Source organism: Panthera uncia, chromosome A2 (genome assembly GCF_023721935.1).
Source record: "Panthera uncia isolate 11264 chromosome A2, Puncia_PCG_1.0, whole genome shotgun sequence".
Classification (NCBI taxonomy): domain Eukaryota; kingdom Metazoa; phylum Chordata; class Mammalia; order Carnivora; family Felidae; genus Panthera; species Panthera uncia.
The window spans coordinates 4395024-4419466 of NC_064816.1; the positions used below are offsets into that span (position 1 = coordinate 4395024).

Consider the following 24443-nt stretch of genomic DNA (forward strand, 5'->3'; position numbering starts at 1 on the left):
ACCCCCGGCTCCCCCGCCGCCGCCGGCGGGCGGCGGCGGCCCGGGCGGGGGTCCTCCTGTGCTGTAGTCCGACATGGCGCGGCGGGGCCGGGCCTGGCGCGGAGGCTGAAGCTGAGGAGGAGGCGGCGGCGGCGGCGGCTCAACGCGGGAACAAGGCCTCGCTCCACACGGCCGCGGAGCACTCTGGGAACCCAGCGGCTGGGAAGACGACGAGGGGGGAGAGGGACGCCCCCTCCCGCCGCCGGCGTGACGGACGGCGCAGCCAGGCCAATGGGAGGCGGCCGCCGCTCCTGGGACACCAATCGCGGGCTCCGGAGGCGAGCGGCCAATCGGAGTGCCGCGAGAGGCAGTGGGCGGGAGGCGCCGCGTGACCGACAGCTCTCGTAGGCAGTGGGCTGCCGGCTGCCGGTCCTGGGCGGGCAAATCGAGGAGACCCGAAAGGGCAGGAGGCCCAATGAAGCGGGAGTTCCAGAACTACGGGGCGACTTCAGAGCCGGATTGACGGCTCCAGAGAGTCAAGTGGACGGGAAGGAGGGGACTGACGAAAGGCCCCTTTCAACAGGCTGGGCGGGCGCCAGGTGAGATAATCGTGCACGCAAGCCAATGAGTACACGCAGGAGGCGGTTCTTGTCAAGATTGGCAGTCGATTTAACCCAATTCCTGACGAGTCCTGGGTGACGAGCTTAGGTTTGGACAGGATTGCTTTCCCCGTTAACCAGAATCCTTTTCTAGCCTTGATTTCTAAGCCAATGGCTGGGTGGTGGGGGCGGTGCAAGGTGACCGACACCGCTGCAGACAAATGGCAGTGAAGGCAGTAAAGGTGCCCAGTTTTGGTGGGAGCCAGTGGAAGCGCAGCTGCATTGGGGCGGAGCCGGCCACCCAGACGACGAGAGGCGATTGGCGGTAGCGGGAGTGAATGGCAGTCGACGTGGGCAGTGCCGACCGGCTGCGGGAATTCGGGCCTGACGTCTGAGTTAGCGCCCCTGGAGCCTGACTGGGTAGGCCGAACACATGGCCTGCTCGAGGTCTTGGAGATCGGTGCTTCCGGGGGTGGGGTGGCCCGAGAGTAGGAGGGAACCCAGGGATCCCCTGTATCCCTTCACTTCAACACCCAGGATTCTAGAGCCCCCACTTCTCTTCCAGGATTCGGTGAAACCAGTTCCCGTCCAGAATGCAAGGGTCTAGAGCCGTTGGTTCTCTCCTAGGACCCTAATGCCACACCCCACACCCGCTTCACATAAGGTCTGGGATCTGAGCTACAAGCACCCGTCCTAGGTACTCAATTTCTCTCCTGAACCCAGGTATCAGGTAGCTTTACAATTCCTATTCAGGTACAACGGGTCCAAGATATCCAGCCCCCACTCCGGGCCCCCCGGGATCCCAGGTACCTGGCTTCCACTTTTGGACCCAGATATCTGAAGCGACCAGCTCCCTCTTAGACCTAGGGTATTCCAGGTCCCCAACTCATCTCCTGGTACCAAGGATTCCTAGTCCCCTCCTGGACCCAGAGATTCCAGACACCCAGCTCCTCTCTTGGACCCAGGTCTCCCAGACTCATCCAGCAGAAACCGTGTCTTTATTTCAGATAGTCTCCTTGTCCACCATGTCACCCTGAAGCCAGGACAAGCCATAATGGGCCAAATTGGAGTCCAGACTAGTCCCAGCCTGCACCCTGGGGAGGGGTCCCCAAGAATCTTCTGACCCAGGCCCCCAGACTGCTTCTCCTGACAAAAACTGCCCCACCCCCCTCGGGCCTCAGCCTGGAGGGCTCTTTGGGCCAGGGGACACTGGACCCTCCTGTCCATTTCTGCCCAGGGTGTGTCGACCAGACACTGTCTATACGCCCAGGGTTTTCTTCATGGCCTCATACACCACATAGCTGATGCCACCTGCTGGCAACACCTTCAGTAAGGTGGGAGTCATGCCTCGGTACAGCCCAGGCCAACCCTGCTGGGCCAGGATCCGCCGGAAGATTCCACACATGGTGGGGTTTGATCCCTTCACGGTGTCTGTGGAAACAGGGGAAAGCTTAGAGTTGATCCAGTCTCCTGGGGGGCTAGAATGTTGCGGGGTGGGTGAAGCCAGGGGCAGAGGTGTGGGGGTCAGTTGGGAAGGAGTCTGGAAGACTTTTAGAGGAAATTGGTCAGTTTGGGGAGAGTGGGAGTTTTAAGGATTTGTTTTTAGGAGCAGCCTGAAAAACATTCAGGCTTATTTGGGAGGGAGCTTCTGAGATCTCCCGGAGACTTGGCAAGTGTGCTAAGGGGTAGTTTGGGGATATTTTTAAGATTAGGGTAGTGAACTGAGGACCTGCTTGGATGTTTGTGGATTGGTTCAGGGGCTGGGCGTCCATTTGGGGAAGCCACATTTGGGGAGTATCCAGGTTAGTGGGGGCAGTGGTTATGACATCTTCCTATGACATTGGGACATCTAAGAGTCAGATTTAGCAAATTTAGGAACTTCAGGAATTTTGACTTTTGGAGCCAATAAGAGCTGGGTCTGTTTTGAAGAAGTTGGGGGACATTTTGGGGAAACTATGACTGGAGGCCAGTATGGGGGCCTGGGTCATGTTTGGGGACATTTGTGGGGGTCAGTTGAACTAAGTGAACTAAAATGTTCGTTTTAGTGGTTTGTAGGTTAATTTCAGGGCCGGGATCAGATTTGGGGGTGAGTCTTGGTGGGCTCAGAGGTCAGCAAAGTTGGCCAGGATCAGATGTGGAGAGTTTGGGAGTCAGTTTCAGGGGATGAGAAAGTTCAGAGTCAAGGCCGAGGGGAGAGGCATGTCCAGTGGCTAGTGGCGCTAGTCTGACCTTGGGCCTGCATCCTGGTGCGCACCAGAGTCAGCGGGTAACTGGCCATCTGGCCACAGGTCGTGGACAGCGTCACAGATGACAAACTGACCAGGCCACTAGGATTCTCCATGTCCCTGCCTGACTTCAGCCAGAAACACCTGAGCATCTGCAAAAGAAAGGAGTCAGGAGGACGTTCACGACGGGCCTGGGTTCATACCACTCCTGGCCCTCCCCGCCCCGGGGTGGGGGACCCACACCTCGTAGACGGCCAGGTCGGTGCAGGCATAGGGGATGATCCCAAGCATGTTGGGCAGGTAGCCGCGGTACAGGGCACGGGTGCCCTCCCGCTCCAGGATCTGCCTTGCACAGTCCAGCAGCCCCTTGTACTGGCCGGTCCGGCGCAGGGTCAGCCTCGTCTTCAGCACCTGGGGAGCGGGAGGAGGGAGGTGGCTTACCTGAATGTGCTCATTGACCCTCAGCAGCGGCTGTTGTCTCCATCCTACAGCTGAAGAAGCTGAAGCTCAAAAGTGCACAGAGCTGAGTTTCAAACCCAGAGCCATCCGACCCCTTGGCCCGTGTATGATCTTGAGCCAGGGTTCAGAAGCTCAAGTGCTGACGGAGGTCGGGAGGCTAACGGAAGCGATGTGGACTGAGTGGAGGCTGTGGCCGCTTACCCCTAGCGGCAGCCAGACATCATGCCATGGCAATGCAGAGCCCAGGTGGCCAGATTTGCCAGTTTTCCAAGAGGAGCCAGACGTTGGGATTTGTATGAAATGCCCCGACATCAAAATACTGGCCACTCCACAATTGCACACCAAGTGCAGTAGGCAGGATTCTAAGGTGGTCCTCATGAGGTTCCCACCCCCTGATGTGTATGCCCCCCCTGCCCCCCCCCCGCCCTTGATAATGTGCTAGACTTGTAAATAGGATTGGGTATCACTCCCCTTGACAAGTTACATGACATGATGAAAGTGAAGGGATTTTGCAGATGTAATGGAGGTCCTTAAGCAGTTGGCTTTAAGTGAAACGACACAAATGGTGCTGGGTGGGCCTGACCAAATCAGGTGAGCCTTTTAAAAGAGTCTGCTGCCAGAGACAGAAGAAATCAGAGAGATTTGGGAGCATCCCAGACACTCTTCAGTTCGTCTTAAACAAGCGGGCTGTTGTGGAGAGGACCACATGGCAGGGAACAGCGGGTGGCCTCTAGGAGCTGAGGACCTCAGTCCTACAACCATAAGAAACTGAATCCTGCCGGGGTGCTGGGTACCTCAGTTGGTTAAGCCTCTGACTTTGGTTCAGTTTATGATCTCACAGTTCATGAGTTCGAGCCCCATGTCGGGCTCTGTGCTGAGAGCTCGGAGCCTGGAGCCTGCTTCAGATTCTAGGTCTCTCTCTCTCTCTGACCCTCCCCCACTTGTGCACTTGCAAGCTCTCTCTCTAAAAAAAAAAGAAGGAAAGAAAGAAAGAAAAGAAAAAGGAAAGGAAAGAAACAAGAACTGAGTCCTGCCAACGACCAGCAATCTTGTCTGAAGACCCAGGCCTCTCATGGGTTCATTGTTGCCCAACCAGCACCTTGATTTCAGCCTGATGGGACCCTGAGCAGAAAACCCGACTAGCTGGGCGCCTGGGTGGCTCTGTCTCTGCCCCTCCCCAACTTGTGCTGTGTGTGTCTCTCAAAAATAAAAATAAAAACATTAGGAAAAAAAAAAAAAAAAAAAGAAGAAGACCCGAACAGCCAGGGCCCAGGTATGACCCACAGAGAAACATAATAAATCTGTATCATTTGAGGCCACTGAGTCTGTGGCAGTTTGTTAGGTAGCAACAGCACACAAATATCCTGGAGGAAATTTAACTAGTCAAGGGCAAGAATTATATGGAAAAAAAAAATTTTTTTTTAAAGACCGTTAAAGCACATAAAAGGAGATGTGAACAAATGGAAATGTTTTCCATTGCTAAAAAATACCAATAGGTGACTTTGTTTTCTGAACTAGACAAGTTACTCCTAAAGTTTATATGGGAGACCCAATGGGAATGACCTGATAAGAGAAAGGATGGGGCAGTGGTGAGAAAGCATAAGATCAAGCCTCAAAAATTAAAGACAGTAGATAAAACTACAGGGGTGCCTGGCTGGCTCATTTGGGGGGAGCACGCAACTCTTGATCGCAGGGTCGTGAGTTTAAGACCCACGTTGGGTGTAGAGATCACTTAAGTTAATAAAATAAAGAAATGGAGGCAAAACTATATCGGCAGTAAAATGATTGGTGGTTTCCAGGGATTCAGGAGGGAAGCAGGAAGGGGTGAGTCAGTGGAACACAGAGGATCTTTCGGGCAGTGGAACTACTCTGTATGACCCTGTAGTGGCAGATACATGTCATTATACATTTGTACAAACTCATAGAACATACAAGGAGCAAACCTAATGGCAACTACGGGCTTTAGTAATAATGTATCTATATCAGCTCATCGATTGCAACAAATGTACCACCCTGGCTGCGATGTTAATAGCAGAAACTTTGTACATGTGGAGAGAGGTATAAGGGACCTCTGTACTTCCTGCTCAATTTTTCTGTAAATCTAAAACTGCTGTACAAAAATAAAATCTTAATTGTCACCCACCCACCCAAAGAAAGAAAAAAGACATGAGTGTGTGGACAGACCCTCCTGAGCAAGGAGACGAAAGCCAAAATTACACCCAAACACACACAGTTTAGTAAATTACACAGGTGGCATCTTGGGGCATTGAAGAGAAAAGGAGGGGACCCGTCCAGTAAATAGACGTGGGGAGCATCTGGAATAAAGGTTTGACACACACCTCCTAGGAAGGAGAAGATGAGGAGGAGGAGGGGAAGAGGGAGATAAGAAGGAGGAAAAGTAGCCACCGGCAGCTGGTTTTTGTTTTTTGTTTTGTTTTTTTTTTTTTTTTAATTTTTTTTTTCAACATTTTTTATTTATTTTTGGGACAGAGAGAGACAGAGCATGAACGGGGGAGGGGCAGAGAGAGAGGGAGACACAGAATCGGAAACAGGCTCCAGGCTCCGAGCCATCAGCCCAGAGCCCGACGCGGGGCTCGAACTCACGGACCGCGAGATCGTGACCTGGCTGAAGTCGGACGCTTAACCGACTGCGCCACCCAGGCGCCCCCAGCAGCTGGTTTTCACCTTGTTTCTTCTTCCACCAGGTACTCTCTTACCTCCATGGGGTTGATGAGCGTCTGGGAGGTGGCCACAGCTAGGGAGCCGGCAAGGAGCCGTTCCTGAATGGGTGGGGACCCGTGCACTCCGCAGAAGTAATTCTTACACTGGGGGAGGAGAGAGGAGCAGGAGAGAACCGCTCACCATCTTCCTAGCTGGAACCCACCCTGGGTCTGGGGCCAGAGGGTGCAGGTGTGTCTTGGGTAGGGATCTGGGCTTGTGAGGGGTGTCAGTCGGGTGTGGGTCGAAGGGTGGGGCTGGAGAAAGCAGGCCGTCCCCGCCCACCTGTTCAAAGACAGAGAACTTGATGGCATACTCGGGGGCAATCTTGAGGACGTTGATGCCATTGCCCCGCCACAAGGAGCGGAAGCCCCCCTCCTGGACCATGCTTCGGAGCCCCCCCAGCAGGTTCATGAAGTTAGTCTTGGAGGAGTAGACCTGCGGGGAGGGAGGCCCCCGGCCCTGTGAGGAGCACCCTCCCCCCCGCCCTCATCTCCCCCTCCATCCCAGCTTGGAGCTCAACCCCATCCTGTCCCCACTCTGTCCCTGGCCAGCCCCACAGTTCTGCGACGCAGCACACACACCCGGAGGCCCATCTCCTCATCTTCCTCTCCTCGCCAGGCCCAGTTTGCCTTCAAGGCCATCCGAAGACCCTATCCCCGATTCCCTTACCCCCAGTTCAACCTGCGTGCCGCCTCCACATTGGCTCCCGTTCTACCCTCGCTCTTCTCTCCATTCAGCCTTCTCCTGACTCCAACCCTCGTCCCGGCCCCACCCTCACCCCCAACCTGCCCTCCATCGTCTCTCTCCCTCTCGCTCTCTCCTCTCCACCTCCGTCCACCCCCACCCCGAGGGCTCCCGCGCCGCACTCTACGCGCACCTGCATGTACACCTTGGCTCGGTCCAGAGGGGCCGTGCCAGTGCGGGATACCGCGCCTGCCATGGCTCCTGAGAGCAGAAACTTCCAGAGGGCCCCCTCGCTATCCACTTCGAGGACATCCACGGGGACCATCAGCTGCTCTCCTGTGTCCAGCACCTGCAGGGCAGACCCAGCTCCCACCCACACTATGAGCCAGGTTGGAGCTCTTTCCTCGAATCTCCAGAAAGCCCTCCAGGTGAAAGGCCCACCCCGGTCCCCACTGCTTCAAGGTGGGGCTGCAGGTCCGCTCGGAGGGGAGTGGGTCATGCAGAGGGGGCAGGCGGCATGGCCTTGTGGCCCAGCGGCCAGGCTGTGGGGGGCGGGGGTGCTGGTAGACCTACAGTTCCCAAACTCACCTGCTGTGATGGGAGATGCTCCAGGTCATTTTCACCGACGTGCCCAAACACATACCCATACACGTGTGTACAGCCCGGGTTCCGGGAGGGGGGCGGGGGGGGGCTTGGAGGTGGGGCTTTGGTGAGTAAGGCCTTGACCCTCTTAAACAGGGTCTGGACCCTCAAGCAGGGCTTCTGAGCCCCCTCGGGTTGGGCTCCCATGCAGCTGGAGGGTTAGGACGCCCAGATTCAAAACCCAGCAACCATGTGGGAGAGCCACCTTGTCAATTTGGGCACCAGAGCATGATGAGGTCACAGAGGCCCTTGTGACCTCACTGGATATGGTGGGCAGAATGAGGGTGTCCCCCACAAAATGCCCACGTGCAAATCCCTCTGAACCCACGAACTTGTCATGTTACACGGCAAAGGGGAAAGTAAATTTGCCGAAGGAATTAGGGTCGCTAACCAACCAGCTGATGAGACGGAGAGGTTATTCTGGATCGACTGCACGGGTCCGGTCTGACCTCCTGAGTCCTTAAACAGTGAAGAGGAAAGTACAGCTTTCGGTGTTCAAAGGATTCAGTGTAAGAAGGACTCGACCGAGCTTCGCTGGCGTTGCAGGTGGGGGAGGCATCCGCCAGCCCCCGAGTGCGGGCAGACCCTCCTCGAAGCTGGAAAAGGCCAGGAAGCAGATTCTCCCCTGGAAGTCTCCAGAAGGAGCTTGACTTTGGCCCCGTGAGATTCATGTCAGACCTCTGACCTCTAGAACAATAGACTCGTGTTGTTTGAAGCCACCAAGTTTGTGGTCATTTGTTAGAGCAGCCAGAGGAAACTAACGCACTGGGTTTCGTTGTCATGGCAATGGGAGACAGAAGTCAGGGAGAATGGGAAGGTTCTGGAGTTCTGGGAGGGAGAGACACCGTTGGTCCCCAAAATAAGGCAGGCCGTAGGGTTGGAGGCAGCCCGGGTTTGAATCCCATCTAGGACAACTCTTGCTGTGTGTGACCTTGGGATACTCGCTTTACTTCTCTGAGTTTCAGTTTCTGCATTTGTAAATCGGAAGTAATGCTAAGCCCTACCGCATGGAGTCAATGGGCTCTAAGGAGTCTTCAGGGAGAGAACACCCATCCTCCAAGTGGTTTGGTTCAAAAATCTTGTTGTCATCCGTGATTCCTCCCTCTCTCTCATGCACACGCTGTCAGCAAATCCTGGCTTAACCTTTAACATACACCCAGAATCTGGCTGCTTCTAACCACGTCTCGGGCCTCCACGCTGGTCCAGCCCCATGTTGGGTCCCCTGGACAGGTGCCGTCATACCCACTCTGATCCCTCCCACTCTCACCCCCCAGTCTGTCCTCCCCACAGTGGCCACCAGAGGACACCAGTGAGCACCTGAGTCCCGTCCTGCCCTCTGCCCACAGCCCTCCAGGGCTCCCACCACCCCAGGTAGAAGCCCAAGTCCTCCCTGAGGCCCACCACACCCTGTACAACCTGTCCCGCCCCCTCTGCCCTCCCTCCCTCCCTCTTTCCCCCTTGCCCACTCTGCTTCAGCCCCACGGGCCTCCTTCCTCTTCCTCCAACACGCCAGGCATGGTGCTGCCCCAGGGCCCTTGCACTGGCTCTCTTCTCTGCCTAGAATGCTGTTTTCCTAGACATCGCCATGCTGCCTCCCTCGCTGTCTTTAAATCCTTATGCAAACATCTCCTTCTCCCTGATGCTGCCTCTGACCACCCTATTTAAACTCTGCCCTGTAGGATTTCATATCCCCCTTCCCTCCTTTGTTGGTATCTGTAGCACCTTTGTTTCCCACATGGTTACATATTCACTCACGCGTGTTATTATTGTTTCTCGATCCCCACTGGAATGTGGGGTCTACGAGAGCAATGGTGGTTGTCTGTTTCACTCACTTCCGTGTCCCATGTCCAAAACCGGGTCTGGCACCAAGTAAGGGTCCGGCAAGTAGATGGTGAATAGGTGAAGAAGATAACACATCCAAGAGCTTAGCACACAGCCATGGCGTGTAGTGCTTGCTCAATAAATGTAAGTTCTTTTCCCTCTAAAGATGTTAGTTGAAACACCTCTTATTTTGAGGGAGACATAGAAAGAGAAAAGCAGTCTTTCTGGTGTCACACTGCATATCAGCGGGGCCTCCTAAGCCCCAACCAGCGTAATGGGATGCAGGAACGTGAACGAGAAAACAGACGTTAACGGACCCGATTCAATCAAATCAAAGTGGTAATACTCGATGCTGGTGTGACTGAAGCAAAACTAGTAATGCTCATTCCTTGTTGGTGGCTGCATCTATCGCATACGAGTTTTCTGGTGGCATGATCCTGGAATAGTCCTAGCCTTTGGCCCAGCGATCCTGCTTCTGGGCATTGATCCTCAGGACATAATTTAAAGGAAGTAGAAGTACAACATAGTCAGCCAGGTTTCATTTCTTAGTTGAGTGTGTGGAAAATCATGTCTGTGTATGTGTACGTGTATCGGTTAGCTACAGCTGCATGACAAAGTACCCCAACTGTAGCAGCTTAAAACACAGAGAAGATGGTATCTGCAGTGCCTTTTATAATCTCTTCTTGGTAGTAACATACTATCACTGCTCTTGGATCCTCTTGGTCATACAGACTCTCCTTGGTTCAGTGAGAGAGGGGACTACCCAAGAATGTGAGTTCTAGGAGGAAGAGATCCTTGGGGAACATCTTGGTTTTTTTGGTTTGCTTGTTTTTTGTTTTTCCTTTTTTTTTTTTTTAACGTATATTCATTTTTGAGAGACAAAGACAGAGCGTGAGCGGGGGAGGGGCAGAGAGAGAGGGAGACAAAGATTCCGAAGCCGGCTCCAGGCTCTGGGCTGTCAGCACAGAGCCCGACGCGGGGCTCGAACTCATGGACTGCGAGATCATGACCTGAGCTGAAGTTGGATGCTTAAATGACTGAGCCACCCAGGCACCCTGGGAACATCTTGGAGGGTGACTATCATGGTCCACGTAGGAAAAAGGTTGGTAATTAAAATTTTTTAATGTTTATTTTTGAGAGACAGAGACAGAGTGCAAGTGGGGGAGGGCCAGAGAGAGAGGGAGACACAGAATCCCAGTCAGTCTCCAGGCCGTGAGCTGTCAGCACAGAGCCTGACGCGGGGCTCGAACTCACGATCCGAGCCGAAGTTGGACTCTTAACCGATTGAGCCACCCAGGTGCCCCATGTTTGGTCACTTAAAGACAGGCAGAAATTGGACTGAGTCTACAGGCCGAGGAACAGTGCCAGCGACTGCCAAAAGCTGGAAGAGGCAAGAAGGATCCTCCCCTAAAGTCTCTTCAGAGGGATCATGGCCCTCCTGACCCTCTGATTTCAGACTTCTAGACTTCAGAACGGGGCAGACAATAAATTCCTGTTGTTTCTTATTCACGATATAGCCCAAAGTGGAAGCAACCCAGTGTCTCTCGCTGGATGAAGGGTAAACAGGATGTGGTCCATCCATACAACGAAATAATGTTCGGCCTTAAAAAGGAAGGACATCCCGGCACCTGTTACATCGTGGATGGACCCTGAGGACATTGTGCTCAGTGAGAAAAGCCAGTCACAAAAGGACTTCATGACCTCCCTCACAGGAGGTCCCTAGAGGAGCCCTGTCCACAGAAACAGAGAGGGGATGGTGGGAGCCAGGGGTGAGGAGTCAGTGCTTCATGGGGACGGGGTCTCAGTCTGGGGAGATGGAAAGTTCTGGAGATGGGTTGTGGGGGTGGCTGCCCAACCATGTAATGTGCTTGACTGAGCTGTATACTTCAAACTGGTTAGGACGAGGGGCACCAACTCAGTCACTTGAGCCTCTGACTCGATTTCGGCTCAGGTCATGATCTTGGGGTTTGTGAGTTCGAGCCGTGCATCCGGTTCTCCACTGACAGCACTGAGCCAGCTTGGGATTCTCTCTCTCTCTCTCTCTCTCTCTCTCAGAACAAACACATATTTTAAAAAATGGTTAAGATGGTAAATTTTACGTGTATTTTACCACAATAAAAAAATATTTCAATCTAAAGCATTTGCCATTTTAAGGCCCCAGTTGGTGGTAATTTACAGCCCTGGGCAAACAAATACCCTTGTGTAATTAGAGTACTGGAAAAATCCAAAGTGCTCATGAATGTGGATTTCTCACTGCCCCCACTTTACAGCTATGGAAACTGAGGCTTAAAGAGGGAGTCACTTCCTGGTCTCCTGGAACTGTGTGTGACGGAGGACGGCCCATGTCCCTCCCCTGCTGGGTAGTTTGAAGCGGTCCCCCATCCACCCACCCCTTTTCAGCAAAAACCACAATGAAAGAGCTTAGAAAGTGTATCCTTTTGCTCTTTCCTTGGAAATAACACACACAGGCGGGGAGGTGAGACACGGTGTAGGTGGGAAGGGGAGGTGGGGGGGGGGTCCTCCAGCCCCCTGAAACAACACAGCTCCTCTTTCGCAGTCCTCTAATGGGGTTCCCCAAAGACTTGGGAGGAGTGAAGGGAGGGGGTCCCCAGTTATGCTAAGCTCAGAATCCAACTATAAAGTGCAGAATGTACAGGATAGTGGGGGTGCTGGGGGGGGGGGCTTGGGTTATTTCAGGGGGAAGGAATGTCTGCTCCTCTCTGGTAGAAAAATAGACGTAGACTGAGTTTGGGGATTTGGCTTGTTCGTTTTGCAAAAGCAGATGCTGGGCTCCAGGGAAGGCTAGTCCGGGTAGACTTCCTCCTGGCTCCCAACCCTGAAGCCTGGGGAGAGGCTGGCAGTGCTAGGGTGGGTTTGGGGGGGTCCCCTTAATGTGTCCCCAGCCTCAGACTGCCCCCTTGCCAGCCCCCAAGAAAGAGTGACTGGGGGTTATCGTTAGCCTAAAGGTGGGAAGGGGATGGAGGACACTGCAGAGCATTTCGGGGGAGCAGTTTCCCCAGGGGCCAGAGGCGTAGCCATGCTGGGTAGGTGATGGGGGTGTCCAGCCTCTTTCTAGGGTGTGGGAGGGACCTCTCCTTCCTGTGCTGCCAGCGTTTAGATGGGTCAGGACTTTGGACAAGTCCCAAGAAGGAGGCCAGGACCTGGGCTTCCCGCAGCCTCCTTAGACCATGGGCTTTGTGTCACAGGGAGGGGGGAGGGCCCTGGGCTCTGGGGTGTGTCTGCGACGGGGGCGCGTGGGATCCAGGATGCTGTGATTGGCCTATTGGGATCTATCTAGGCTTAGAGTCTGAGCACTCAGGACCCAGTGCCTTGGGAGGATTCCGGTCAGAATCCAGGGGCTAAGGGGCTGGGATCCAGTGCTTGGAAGGGTCGGGGTCTCCTTCCTATGGGTGAGGTTTCAGCATCCAGTGCCTGTGGTGAAGGGGTTGGGGCCCAACAGCTGCAGTCGCCGGGACCCACGCGCTCTGCCGTTGGGCTCTCACATCGTGGATTTAGAAGCCAGGATCCAGCCGGTCAGGGCTTGGGAATCCGATATCCGGTGGTTGGGGGTTGAGGGTGTAGTGGTTGAAATGTATGGAATCCAGTAGTCAAAGCAGAGGGATCCGGGACTCAGTGTCAAGGCAAAGGAATTCAGGAATCCAGTAGCTGGGGTGAGGGGATCTGGGATCCGGTGGCTGAGGCTTCTTGGTATCCAGAATCCAGTGGGCGAGCTTGGAGATCCAGGGCTGGAAGCATGGGGATCTAGGACCCGGTGCTGGATCTGGGGCCTGAGGGGGCTGGGGTCTGGGTGTTTAGATATGGCGGTATGTGCTCCTGTGGTTGGGTTACCAGGATCCGTTAGTTGGGTTGTAGGGGATCCCCTGGTTAAGACATGGAGGCCCAGGACCCAGTGTGTGTGCGGGGGTGGGGAGGGGGCGGAAGCTGAGACGTGGGGAGCAGGACCCAGTGGATTAGGTGTAGAGATCCTGTGATTTGGTGCGGGGGCCCTGGGGTCCATTGGCTGGGCCACCAGTCTCCAGTGGCCGAGGTGTGGGGGGGTTCGTGATTGGGTGGGGCAGGCTCTGGGTCCCTCACCTGGACGTGACCCCCAGGGCCTGCTTCATGTTCTCGTAGACCACATAGGAGATGCTCACAGCCGGGATAACCTTCATGAAGTTGGGGGCAATGCCCCGGTAGAGGCCCCACACGCCATCTTGGGACAGGATGTGACGGAACAGACCCAGCATGGAGAGCTGGGGGGCGCCCTCGATGGAGGCTGGGAGGGGTGGGGAGGCCGGGTAAGGCCAAAGGGCCCCTCTCACTGCCCCCTCCTACTCCCAGGACTGGGCTTTTGGCCGCTGCAGCAGGAGGGAGGGGGATAGATTAGCAGTGGGACCTACCACTCTAGAGATGGCTGTTCACCGTTCCACCCGGATCTCGAGGGCCCAAGTTGGGGGATGATTAGAAACAGAGAAGGGGTATGTGTGTGTGTGGTGGGAGAGGGCACAGGCGTCTTCCCCTTCCTGGAACTCATCTCCCTGCCTCTTCTCCCAGCTGACGCTCACTCTGCCTTCCAGCCTCCATTCCAAAGCAGGCTCTTTAGGGGAGCCCTCCTGGGTACCCCAGTCTAAGTGTGGCTCTTTCCCTTCTCCTTTGCTCAACCCTAAATCCATACTGAAGTGTGAAACGATTTATTCAGCATCTTGCTTCCCTTCCAGCCTGGGAGCTGTCAGAGGGTGAGAACCCAGGTTTATGCACTGATACACCCCCAGAGAAAAATCACAAAATACAAACGCTAAAATTCCCAAGGAAACTCCCCAAACAGATCCAGGAATGTGGGGTGTGTGTGTGTGTGTGTGTGTGTGTGTGTGTGTGTTGGGGGGGAGAAACTCCTAAAAGAAAACTACAGAGGAAAACAAAACACCCATAGCCAGCCTGGCCCCACCCCTCCTTGACCTGAGCTTCCCCCCTGCCCGTAATCCAGCCTTGCAAATTGGAGCTCAAACGAGCAGCCCTCCCAGCTAAGATTGCTAGGGCACTCTTCCAGGAACGGCTGCACCTGCTCTCCTCCTTCGGCTGAAGGGCCCCTGTTCCAGTGTCACAAATGGGTACACTGAGGCCCAGAGAAAGGTAGGGACTTTAGTGAAGGCCATCCAAGTCCAGGAAGATCCCAGCCTGGGACTCCGCCTACCCGGGACCGCAGGAGCTGGGGATGAGGGGGAGGGGCCCAAGTTGTGAGGCTCTCCCCGCCCTATCCTCCCACCCAGGCCTCACCTTGGGCCTGCATGCGGGTCCGGACCAGGGCCAGGGGGTAACTGGCTATCTGGCCACAGGTGCTGGAGACGGTGCCACAGGCCAGGAGCACGAGGATGCCTGGGTCGGCCGAGTCATGGCTATACTGCTGGAGCCATCGGTTCTTCAGCGTCTGGCAGGGGCAGAGAAGGGAGCGGGATTGGATTGGAACTGGTAACACCGCAGACCCCCTGCTGGCTGGCTTCTGCAGCCCCCCCACCACCACCCCTGACAGCAGCGGGTACTAGCCTAGCGGTGCCTCCTAGGTGCCCCACAGCACTGTACCTGCACCCTGCCACTCAGTCCTCAGCTTCTATGGTATGTGGAAGGATGGCCCCTGCCCCTACTGTCCATGCCTTGTCCCTGGAACCTGGGAATATGGTACCTCCCGTGGCAGGAGGGACTTTGCAGATGTGATTAAGTTAAGGGGGCACGATGCTAGAATATCCAGGTAGGTCCAGTGTCATCATGAGGCTCCTTATAAGAGAGCAGGGGCACCTGGGTGGCTCAGTCGGTAGAGCGTCCGACTTCGGCTCAGGTCATGATCTCATGGTTTGTGAGTTTGAGCCCCGCGTCGGGCTCTGTGCTGACAACTCATAGCCTGCTTTGGATCCTCTGTCCGTCTCCCCTGCTTGTGTTCTCTCTCTGTCTCTCTCAAAATAATTAAACTTAAAACATGTTTTTAATTTAAAAAAAAAGCACTGTCATAAATGTGCACTGTTTTAAACCACTAAGTCTGTGGTCATTTGATTCAGCAGCCATAGAAAACTAACACCCTCGCCAAGGTGGACGCCCCGTTCTTATCCCTTACCATTTCGACCCAAATCTGTTGACTCCCAGCTGCCAGTATCCACGGTTCTGCCCGAGGACTCTCACTGGACCCGGGCAAGGCTGTGCTGAGCACCCAGAATAGGCGGGAAGTGCTGGGGAACCAGCACCCCCAGAAGCGAGCTTCAGACAACTGACTGGGTGTATCAATACCCCAACTCCCTTGTGTCTCTGCTGGGGCGTGTTCTATGCAGGTGCCTGCAGAGCCCCCCGCCAGGATTGAGCTCCACCTGCCCGCCACGATAGCTTGCTTGCTAACAGGCTCAATTATGTCCTCCCAAAAGGTATGTTGGAGTCCTAACCCCCAGGATCTCAGATTGTGACCTTGTTTGCAAAGAGAGTCTTTGCAGGTGTGATGGGTTGGGGTGAGGCCATCCTGGAGTAGGGTGGCCCCATAGTCAAAATGACTGATGTCCTTCTAAGAAGAGGAGACACAGAGATGGAGACGCGTAGCAGCGGGGAAGACAGCCACACGGAGACAGAGGCCGAGATCGGATGGATGGGTCTACAAGCAGAGAAGCAGCAAGGGTTGCCGGCAACCACCGGAAGCTGGAAGAAGCAAGGAAGGATTTCCCTCTAAGCTTTCAGAGGGAGCATGGCCCTGCCAAGTCGAGTTTAGACTCCGACCTCCAGAGCTGTGACGATAAATGTCTGTTGCCCCCCAGTTTGAGGTTAGGCGGCCCTAGGGAGCTCATGCTCCTTGTTTTGGTCGCCTTACCTTCCCGCCAAACTACTTGCTCTCACATCCCTGCTTCTGGAAGACCTCAAACTAAGACAAATACCACTGTCGTCTCCATTTAATCGATGCAAAACTGAGGACCCAGGGAAGCTGCTTACCCAGAGCCACAAGAGACAGGTGGGAATCAACATTCAGAGCCACACCTGAGTCCAGAGTGGGGCGCTCTGTCTTTAGGGGCAGCCAATCCCTTATTGGAGCCTCTGCGAGAACCTTCTTTCATACTCTGGGACTGGGATGGCTCCTCAGTTTCATTTCCTATGTCAATTCTAACCCCTTGGGAATGGCTGCCCGGAAGTGTGTTGAGAGGGACTCGGTGCTGTGATAGATAGATGCGTGATGTCTGGCCTTGGGGCTGTGATTGATTCGTGATGTCTGGCCACGGGGCTGTGATAGATAGATTCGTGATGTCTGGCCGGAGCATGGAGTGAGCACATTGGAAGCAACTGTTCACCATTATTGCCTTTGCAATTCTGGAGCAGCATTTGCCAAACTGGTGTTTAATGAGTGTTTTAAGAGCTGTTCTGTTGAAAAGAAGTTCTGATGACTGCATAGGCATGGCCCGCACTGGGCTAAAAAACAAAACAAAACAAACAAAAAACCCCCAAACAGTGAAATCACTGCTCTGTACACTTGTCAGAGCCTTTAAAGGACTAATGACGAGTTTGAAACTCCAAGAGGGCACAACGCTTCTCAAACTCCTTAGACCTCCCAGCTCCCTTTTGCTGGCGAAGAATGGATCAAATAAAGTTATGTCTCATTTCTGCACACAGCCCTCGATGGCTTTGTATTGCACTTAGGAAAAACCAGCCATGTCATTGAGCTCTTGCTGAATCTCTGGTTCCTTCAAGCCACTCAAGACTTCCACTCCTCCCACAGGCCTGCCTCTGGACCTACACTCTCTGCCTTGTTCACACTCCCTCCCACATCACCTCTCAGAGGCGAGCCTAGACCCCCCCACCCCCTGCCCACTGTTACTTTCAATTACACATCCTGTTTTGTCATCTTCTGAGAACTTAGCGGGATCTGAAACTGCTTGTTCGCTGGTTGGCTGACTTCCTTGTTCACTGGAGTGGGTGCCCCAGGAAAGCAAACATGGTGTTATTTAATGCTGTATCTGCATCAATCAGCACAATGCCCAGTGCTTTTGGATGTTTAGTAAGTAGTTGCTGAGTGAACCAGTGAATAAATGAATGGATGAACGAATCAACAAACAGGTGAGTGAATGGGGGATGGCCTTGTCTCATTTGGCTGCATAGATGCTGGGTGCTGGGGACATCAAGTATGGATGGCAGGTGTGGAGTGTTGTAGGTCAGGACCAACCACATAATTCGCAAGGTCCGAAGCATATTAAAATTACGTGAGGTCCCTTGTCCAAAGCTGATTAGGAATTTCAAGACAGCAACAGCAGAGCATTAAACCAAGGGCAGGGCCCTCTGAACATGGGGCCCTTGGCAACTGCCCTGGTCACCTGCCTGTGAGGCTGGCCTTGTCCCGAACACAAAGACTTTGGGGGATGCCTGGGGACAACTGGGGCTGTGCTACCGAGGAACCTGGTGATCCCACCAGAAGAAGGTAAAAAGTAATGAACAAGGTCTCTGGAAGAGAAAAAGCAAAAACCAAAAACTCCCTGTTCCTGCGTCTCTTGATAAAGGCACTGAGATGTGTAGTTTTTACGATGACAGCTGATGCCGAAACGGGCAGGCCCTGAAGAAGGCATCGGCTGGGTCCGATACGTGCTTTGGGGAGGTGGGCATCTTTCAAGCTCATCTTCACCTGCTCCCGTGAGTCTGTGAGCTACCGTGGTCCCTGAACTTCCCGTGTCCCGAGACTCAGGAAGGCTGAACTGTAAAGGGAAGTGATGAGAATTCTCACGGTGGTAAATGCAAGAGTCGGGAGTCCGATGGCTGAAGGGGTTCCCCAGGGCCCATGGCGCTTCTCCCTAGTTTTGGAGGTCGACTGAGTCGGCCCATGGGAAGACGGTGTCCCGTGGGCAAATCTCAGAGGGGAGAAAAAAGGAGGGAGGGGCGGGCTACCCACAGACCTCATAGACGGCCAGGTCGATGCCTGCGTAGGGGATGATGCCCAGCACGTTGGGCAGGTAGCCTCGGTAGAAGGCTCGGGGCCCCTCTCGCTCCAGGATCCGCCACGCACAGTCCAGCAGCCCCTTGTACTGGCCCGTCCGGCGCAAGGTCAGCCGCGTCTTCAGCACCTGGAGAGAACCCGGTTATCCCTGGAAAAACTGCCTCCAGACACACCACATCCAGGAACGAAGACACGTAGAAATAGCTACTTCTGGAAGGATGTACCCTGGCAATACTGGAATTTAACAAACCACTTACTCTAGAATCTTCCGTCATCCCCAAATCCCTATACCTAAAAATGTTGACACCTCTCAGAGTTACATATGATGGCCACTTCTGTCTCCCAATATCTTGCTCCCTTTCCCCCTTAATAATAGAAGCTATAATTTTCAGCAAGCACAGAGCCACCAGAAATAAAGACTACATTTCTCATTTTCCCTAGATGTATGGCCATGTGACTAAGTCCTAGCTAACGAAACAGCAGGAAAACAGGTATGTGTGACTCTCCGAAAGTATCCTTAAAGGCAGGGAGGTGTTCTTTCCTTTGTCTATTCTTCCTTCTTGACTGCAATATGGATGTGATGACTGGAGCACAAGCAGCCACTTTGGTCCATGAGGTGGGTGCTACATTCTGAAGTGCTGGAAGAAGATAGAGGGAAGGAACTTGGGTCTCTAACACTTTGAACTCACCATACCTGCCCTGAACTGCTTACCTCAGACTTCATTTATGTGATTTGAGTTTTCCATGATACACTGCAATCCTCATACACTGCACAACCTGAAACCTGAAACGATTTCTCTGAAAACAGTTTCATCTAGAGATGATTCCCCTGGGAACAAACATCCTGGAAATCAGTATCCTTAGAAGAGGCGTGGCTGTGAGCGGCTGGAACCCACGGCTGCTGCCTAAACAGTTATGACCAACGCGACCATCCCCAGGAGACACATCTCAGTGGCCGACGCCCACACAGACTACCCATGAAACAGCATTGCTCCAATGAGCTACAGTCCGAAGCCGGGAGAGGCAAAGTTGTAATTCCAACGTCTACCACACCGCAGAGTGACATGGTTATTGCGAGCCTCCCACCCTGCCACAGGGCCTCTCCCGGGGTCCCTCCTTCTCACCTCCATGGGGTAAATGATGGTTTGGGCTGTGGCGCCAGCTAGGGAGCCGGCCACAAAGCGCTCTTGCACGTGCAGTGACTCCTGCTGCCCTCGAATGGCCCGCTTGATCTGGAGGTGGGAGAGGTGGGCAGGATCTCAGGTCCTCCTGCTGCGGGCACCACACAGGGGAGCCGATGCCCCTCCCCACCCCCACCCCCAGGCCAATCCCACTAGCCCTTGCGTCTGGCTGACGCCTCTCACGCCTGCCCCCACCTGCTCATAGGCCATGAACTTGATAGCCGACTCGGGTGCGATCTTAAGCACGTTAATCCCATTCCCGCGCCACAGGGAGCGCATGCCCCCCTCTCGGATCATGTTCTTTAGGCCCCCCAGGATGTTCAGCTTGTTGGTCTTGGAGGCGTGGACCTACGTGGGGAGACAAGGTGGCTTTGCGGTCCCCTTCTGGGGGCCCCAGGCCTGGCACGGGGGAGGGGGGCTCTTTCCAGGGCCCCTCACCTGCATGAAGACCTTGAGGCGGTCCAGAGGGGCTGTGCCCGTCCGCGACACAGCACCTGCCACCGCACCCGCCACCAGCTGCTTCCACCACATGCCGCTTAGCTTCTCCTGCTCTGAAAACTCATCAGGAACAGTCAGGCACTCGCCGATGTCCAAGACCTAAGGACGCAGGGACTGGGCTGTCACGCCAGGGGGCAGGGAGATGCGACTCAGCCCTAAACGGTAACTCCCTCACGAAGCCCAGGACACCCAGAGAGTCTGCCAGTGCATCGCACTTGGAGAGCCCAGGCGATCCCTCTTGGACCCCTACCAGATCCTACCAAAACATCCAGCCTGATCCCACACAGGATCCTAACACCCCTCCTGGGCACCTCCACCAGATCCCACCAAAGGAATCTACTCAAGCATCTACACACAAAGATTCCTCCCAGAGCCAATCAGACCCCTTTGAGGGATCCCACCCAAGGATCTCCCACACAAGGATTCCACAAGATCCCTCCAGGGCCACATGAGATCCCATCAGGGACCTGCCACGTAAGGAGACTCATGGATCCCTCCCAGGGCCTCAAGAGATCCCACGGAGAATCTGCCCCCCAGGGATCAGCCCTCCCCTAGAATTCACTTATAGACATCCCAACCAAGCCCCCTCATGGATCCCCAGCGTGGGAATCTCTGGATCTCCCAACAGGATCTCCCCGGATCTCACGTGTGGATTCCCCTCCAGATGCCATCAGATCCTACTGGAAGCATCACTCACAGATTCCCAACTAGAAGCTGGCAACCTAGAGCACTTCCTCTCCCACCTTCCAGTGGATCTCAGTGAACCCTCCAAAGAAGGTGGCTTTCTTGTGAGTCCCTTCGGCAATAGAACCATTTACTGAGGCAAACAGAAACCAGTAGAAGGAGAGCTGTGGGTGGAAGCTGGGGGCTGGGTGACCCACCTGGTGAGCTCTTCCTTCCCCGTGCTCCCACCTCCCACAGTCTGCCCCCATGGCCCCAAAGTCAGGTCTGAAGGGCTCCAGACCTCCCCGCAGCGGGTCCCTAGTCCCCTGAGCACTGATCAGAGGAAGAGAGGACTGGACTTTCTCATCCCTTGACCGTTCCCAGCAGCTCCTCCTTCTCAAGGCTCCTGACCCAGCCCCTCCGTGCCCTGGGGAAACCAGAGTAAGGCCCGGCCACCAAGCTGGGAAAGCTGCCCCCACCTCACCGTCGAATGTTTCCAGAAATAGACCACATCCTCCACATTCTCCAGCGAATGCAACAGGAAGTGGTCGCGCCACTCCTGCCAGTCGATGGTCATTGTGCCGTCACGGTCCATGCTGCGGATGTGGGGCAAGGTGGGACAGAATCAATGCCGGGGCTGGAGGGGGTCGGATGGGGTTCGGTTGGTTTGGGGGTAGACTGACTTCCTGTGCACCGAGAGCTGGCCATTTTGCAAAGGGGAAAACTGAGGCTCAGAGAAGTGAAGAGAGTGGCCCAGGATTTGCCTGACTCCCAAGCCCGCCTCTCAGCTCCACCTGCCCTGGGATCGGGCCTGGGGCCTAGAGGTTCAAGGTGGCCGAGGGGTCCCGGGGACCTGAGTTACCTGCGATTCTGGAACCCCAGCTACTCACCTGTGCAGAATTTTCTCTGCTTGCTCCAGAGAGATGGAAATACCCAGAGCTCGGAAACTTTGCTGGATCTCAGACACGTCAATATGACCTGGGAGGGGGCCAGAGGTAGAAAAGGGTGTGTGTGGGGGGTGGTGGGGGGGAACCCTGGAGCCCAGGTGCAGTACAGCTCAGAATGGGATGCTCTAGCAAGACCAGAGGATCCAGGAACCCAGGGTGAGATTTGCAGCAGGGTGGGGTGGGGTGTCACTGACCCATTGGGATCAGAGAGGTAGAACTGAGAAATGTTGGGGGGCGGGTTCCTCTGTTCCATGAATGAATGAAAGAATGAATCCAGGATAACTATGGGGGTCCTTATGCCATAGGAGATTGAGAGGCAATATTAGGGATCCAGAAGGATGGGGGGTGCCTACGCCTCCTAGGGAATCCAGAAGCAATATGGGGCATCTTTGTCCCTTAGAAACATAAGGGTAATAATAGGGGTCGCATCCCAGAAGGGAAAGGAGGTAGGATGGGCCCATGGGCCCAACCACCTAGCTGGGGGTGGGGGGTGAGGAGAGCTCCCAAAATAGCCTGTGAGTCATCAGGGAGAAGCGGCCCTCCCCCCTCCTCCTAGCACTGCCAGTTCTAACCCCGTTGGTGTCTCCAGGGCCCCTGCAGCCCATCCCTGGGCCTTACCATCCTGATTCCGGTCCAGGCTGTGGAACAGAAGGAGCAGGCGCTGTTCTCGCTCCTGCAGGTAGCGGCTAAACTCTTCCAGGTCCAGCCCACCGTGTGGGTCAGTGTCACCCTCAGGGGAACTGCCCTGGCAGGGGGGAGGGATGAGGGAGCTCCAGATGGCCGCTCCCCATCTGCAGGGGGCACGGCAAGCTTATGGCCAGGGAACTCAGAGCCCCCCCAGAACCTAAAGCAGGGAAGGCGCCGGCTCACTTCTCAGCAACATGCCCAAGCCACAGTTGAGCAGTGGGGTGGAAAGCAGTTGTCCAGTTTTCCTGGCAAACAAACTGAGGCTCTCCAAGGTCGAGTAACTTTTTCAAGGTTACAGAGCTGGGAAGTGGTAGGTAGCCTTGGGCTCTTGTCTCTGAAAGCCTGTCCTCCCAGCTGTCTCTTAAAAAAACAACAACAACCCAAAAACCTGTCCATATGGCTGTTCCGGGAGCTCCCTTTAGAGACAGCTCTGGGCAATGTGGGGTAGATCCAAGCTGAGAGCCCACTGGGCCTCTGTCCTCCCACCTGGGAAGCGGAGGCTTGTACTGGAGGCCTCAAGATGCTGTGGAGACACTCCAGTGGCAGCTGGGGCTACAGGTGTCAGGGACACCTGCATAGGTCTGGGGGCAGGTTCCTGCTTTCCTACACCCCCAGCTAAGGCTGTTGGCCGGCAGGATCCCCGGCTGGGATAGCCTGGGGCATTAAGCCAGGCTTATTGGAATGGGCAGGTCGGGAAATGTAAACATTGAGAGGCTGGGCGGCTTGCTGGGGGTGGGGTGGGGGGCAGTGGGTGCCCAGAGGAGGGGAGGGCGGACGGGAAGGGTGTGTCTCCTGAGGCGGGAGCAGGGTAGGTCTTGGGACAGGTGGAGAGTTCAGAGGAGGGCGTGTCCAAGGCAGTGGGCAGGAAATCGGACGGGCTCCATTCGCTGGCAGCCATCCCCCACCCGCGAAGCACCGGCGACGGGGGTGGGGACCGGGTGCTGGCAGCCGAACTGCAGGCCTGGGGCCTCCTTGGCTCGGTCTGGGGCGAACCCGTTAGGCCCAAACACGGTGGACAGGGGTACGGGGGCAGAGACGCTCAGGCTGGGCACCGGCCCTGGAGTGCAGCCACAAGCACTCCCAGGCAGCGGCGGCGCTCCATTCAGGGGCTCGGGTTACCGGGCGCCGGCCGGGCCCGAGCGCCGCGCGCCAGGCTGGGGTCCCGCGGGGGTACCTGTTGGGTGTCGCGGTTCGGGTCGCCCCCGCCCAGCCGAGCCAGTCCCTGGCGCAACTCGTGCACGTCCACGCGGCCGTCCTTGTTACTATCCAGCTCCTCGAAGAGGCGACCCCAGCGCTGTCGCCGCTCCGCATCGCCCGGGCCCCCCCGCATGGCGCCCGGGGGGGAGGGGAGGCCCGGCAGCGGCGGCCTCAGCGGGGGCTTCGCGGCTCCCCCTCCCCCCGGGGCCCCGCAGGGCCAGCTCCGCGGCCACGGCCACCGCAGCCTCTGCGCTGCCCGCCTGGCTCTGGCACTTGCAGGAGCCGGTGACTGCTAACCGTCGCCGCCCGCGCCGGAATTGGCGTCTCCTCCCCCGACCCGCATGGGGGGGAGGGGGCCGGAGGCGGAGCTGCGGGTGTGGGGCGGTGTGTCGGGGATGCTCTGATATTGCACAGCCTAGGAAGCACCAGGGTTCATTCTGGGGAGAGGGGCTGGAGAGATCAATGGTCTCAATTCTGCTTTCAGAGTTCTGCCTTGCGTGCCTCAGTCTACCCTCTGCCCCAAGGGGCGAAGTAGAGAGATATCAGGGATTTGGTTTCGTAATCCCTTTCCACTTGACCTCCCTCCCCTACTAATCCTCTTTAGGCGCCAAAGTACTCGTTTTCAACCCAGACGTGCTCAAGAACCAACCCGAGGCCATCCAGCCCTCCATCTGCCCGCCCGCTCATTTCACATCCCCCACTCGGCCGCAGAAACAGAAAATCAAGAGGCGGTGCTTTCCCCCGCAAGCTTTACATCCCTCCCGCGAGCCTCCTTTCTATGTCCCACTTAGACTGGGAAACGGAAGATCAACTGGCGGCGCGGCTGCAGAGTCGGTTTCCTATTGGCCAGAAATGCTGGAGCTGCGCCCGCCCGCCCCACCTGGGCGGGGCTTCCGCGCTGAACTGGTGCTGTCTTGGGCCCCCGCGACTTCTGGCTGGCCTGGCCGTCTTAAAGGGGCCGCGGCAGGATCCGGTCGCTTGGCTGACTGCTCTCTCCAGACCAACCTGGGCCTCTCAGTATCCCAGGCTCGAGTGCCGATGGAGACCGGGAAGCCGAACGCTGGAGGCGCGGCATCCGCCTGTCGCGCTCGCTGCACCTGCCGAAAGTCCCTCCCACTACTTTTGGGCGCAGTTTCTCGAGTCACCATTAGGGGGAGGGGCGGCCAGAAACACACTGGCGAAAAATAATAATAGCTAAC

General features: G+C 55.7%; 2 protein-coding genes and 1 long non-coding RNA gene across 6 annotated transcripts; 1 reads left to right on the top strand and 2 right to left on the bottom strand.

Annotated features, from left to right (window-relative positions):
• The first annotated feature begins 22 nt into the window (after nucleotides 1-22).
• LOC125928928 (uncharacterized) lies at nucleotides 23-4055 on the top strand. The gene is made up of 2 exons (XR_007459772.1): nucleotides 23-578; nucleotides 3295-4055. It is a non-coding gene; the product is annotated as an uncharacterized LOC125928928 (long non-coding RNA).
• SLC25A41 (solute carrier family 25 member 41) lies at nucleotides 1560-8742 on the bottom strand. 2 transcript variants are annotated; one of them, XM_049639748.1, is made up of 7 exons: nucleotides 7256-8742; nucleotides 6861-7016; nucleotides 6266-6418; nucleotides 5980-6087; nucleotides 3047-3214; nucleotides 2808-2955; nucleotides 1560-2009 (listed from the first exon to the last, which is right to left on the bottom strand). In XM_049639748.1, the coding sequence occupies exons 1-7, from the start codon at nucleotides 7454-7456 to the stop codon at nucleotides 1837-1839; spliced, it is 1107 nt and encodes a 368-aa protein (XP_049495705.1). In that variant the 5' UTR covers nucleotides 7457-8742; the 3' UTR covers nucleotides 1560-1836. The 2 variants fall into 2 exon arrangements, with proteins under 2 accessions (XP_049495705.1, XP_049495706.1); XM_049639749.1 differs by having other exon boundaries at nucleotides 6861-7045; nucleotides 7256-7340.
• A 183-nt stretch (nucleotides 8743-8925) lies between these two features.
• Nucleotides 8926-23539, bottom strand: SLC25A23 (solute carrier family 25 member 23). Of its 3 annotated transcripts, none has more exons than XM_049639743.1 (11): nucleotides 23222-23539; nucleotides 21979-22105; nucleotides 21304-21391; nucleotides 20898-21009; nucleotides 19691-19849; nucleotides 19448-19600; nucleotides 19196-19303; nucleotides 18031-18198; nucleotides 14405-14555; nucleotides 13226-13406; nucleotides 8926-12892 (listed from the first exon to the last, which is right to left on the bottom strand). In XM_049639743.1, exons 1-11 carry the CDS (start codon nucleotides 23375-23377, stop codon nucleotides 12739-12741), a joined length of 1557 nt encoding a protein of 518 aa, XP_049495700.1. In that variant the 5' UTR covers nucleotides 23378-23539; the 3' UTR covers nucleotides 8926-12738. The 3 variants fall into 3 exon arrangements, with proteins under 3 accessions (XP_049495700.1, XP_049495702.1, XP_049495701.1); XM_049639745.1 differs by having other exon boundaries at nucleotides 12798-12964; XM_049639744.1 differs by lacking the exons at nucleotides 8926-12892; nucleotides 13226-13406; nucleotides 14405-14555 and adding an exon at nucleotides 16563-17832.
• Between the last annotated feature and the right edge of the window lie 904 nt (nucleotides 23540-24443).